General features: G+C 50.2%; 1 protein-coding gene and 1 long non-coding RNA gene across 2 annotated transcripts in view; one reads left to right on the top strand and one right to left on the bottom strand.

Moving 5' to 3' along the window:
* LOC108448269 overlaps window positions 1-78 on the top strand; it is a 2,115-nt gene extending 2,037 nt beyond the window's left edge. Inside the window, exon 2 of the long non-coding RNA XR_001864105.1 lies at window positions 3-78. This is a non-coding gene — a long non-coding RNA (uncharacterized LOC108448269). The remainder of the gene's footprint in view (window positions 1-2) is intronic.
* Window positions 1-443, bottom strand: part of SGF29 (SAGA complex associated factor 29) — a 4,478-nt gene extending 4,035 nt beyond the window's left edge. The window contains exon 1 of the mRNA XM_017740603.1: window positions 341-443. Coding sequence (XP_017596092.1) covers window positions 341-378 — 38 coding nt within the window. The 5' untranslated portion in view covers window positions 379-443. The remainder of the gene's footprint in view (window positions 1-340) is intronic.
* Window positions 444-703: the final 260 nt, after the last annotated feature.

The raw sequence follows: 703 nt of genomic DNA, 5'->3' as shown, positions 1-703 counted from the left end.
AGGTTTCCCAACCCACAGCGGCAGCGTCATCACCACCCTCAAATCCCCCCTTTTCCTTCCAAAATCCCTCTTTTTCCCCAAAAAAATCACCCTTTTTTTCCCCCAAAACCCCTCCTCATCCCCCCCAACCCTCGTTATTCCCTCAAATTCCCACTTTTTCCCTCATTTTCCCTCACTTTTCCCCTTGTTTTTCCTCACTTTTCCCCGGGTTTCCCGATCCACAGCGGCAGCGTCATCACCACCCTCAAACCCCCCCTTTTCCTTCCCAAAATCCCTCTTTTTCCCTGAAAAATTCCCCTTCCCCTCTTTTCCCCCCCCTTTCCCCCCCATTTTCCCTCACTTTTCCCCGGGTTTCCCCATCCACAGCGGCAGCGTCATCGCCACCCTCAAACCCCCTCTTTTCCTTCCAAATTCCCTCTTTTTTCCGGAAAATCCCCCATTTTTTCCCCCCACACCCTCGTTATTCCCTCAAATTCCCACTTTTCCCCCATTTTTCCTCACTTTTTCCCTCATTCTCCCTCACTTTTCCCAGCGTTTCCCCATCCACAGCAGCAGTGTCATCACCACCCTCAAATCCCCTCTTTTCCTTCCAAATTCCCTCTTTTTTCCCGAAAAATCCCCCATTTTTCCCTCAAAATCTCCCCAAGCTCTTGTTATTCCCTCAAATTCCCACTTTTCCCCTCATTTTCCCTCACTTTTCCCC

This window comes from Corvus brachyrhynchos, unplaced genomic scaffold (assembly GCF_000691975.1).
Source record: "Corvus brachyrhynchos isolate BGI_N302 unplaced genomic scaffold, ASM69197v1 scaffold528, whole genome shotgun sequence".
Taxonomy (NCBI): domain Eukaryota; kingdom Metazoa; phylum Chordata; class Aves; order Passeriformes; family Corvidae; genus Corvus; species Corvus brachyrhynchos.
Note: the sequence above shows the minus strand (reverse complement) of the source record. Positions and strands in the feature narration are given on the sequence as shown.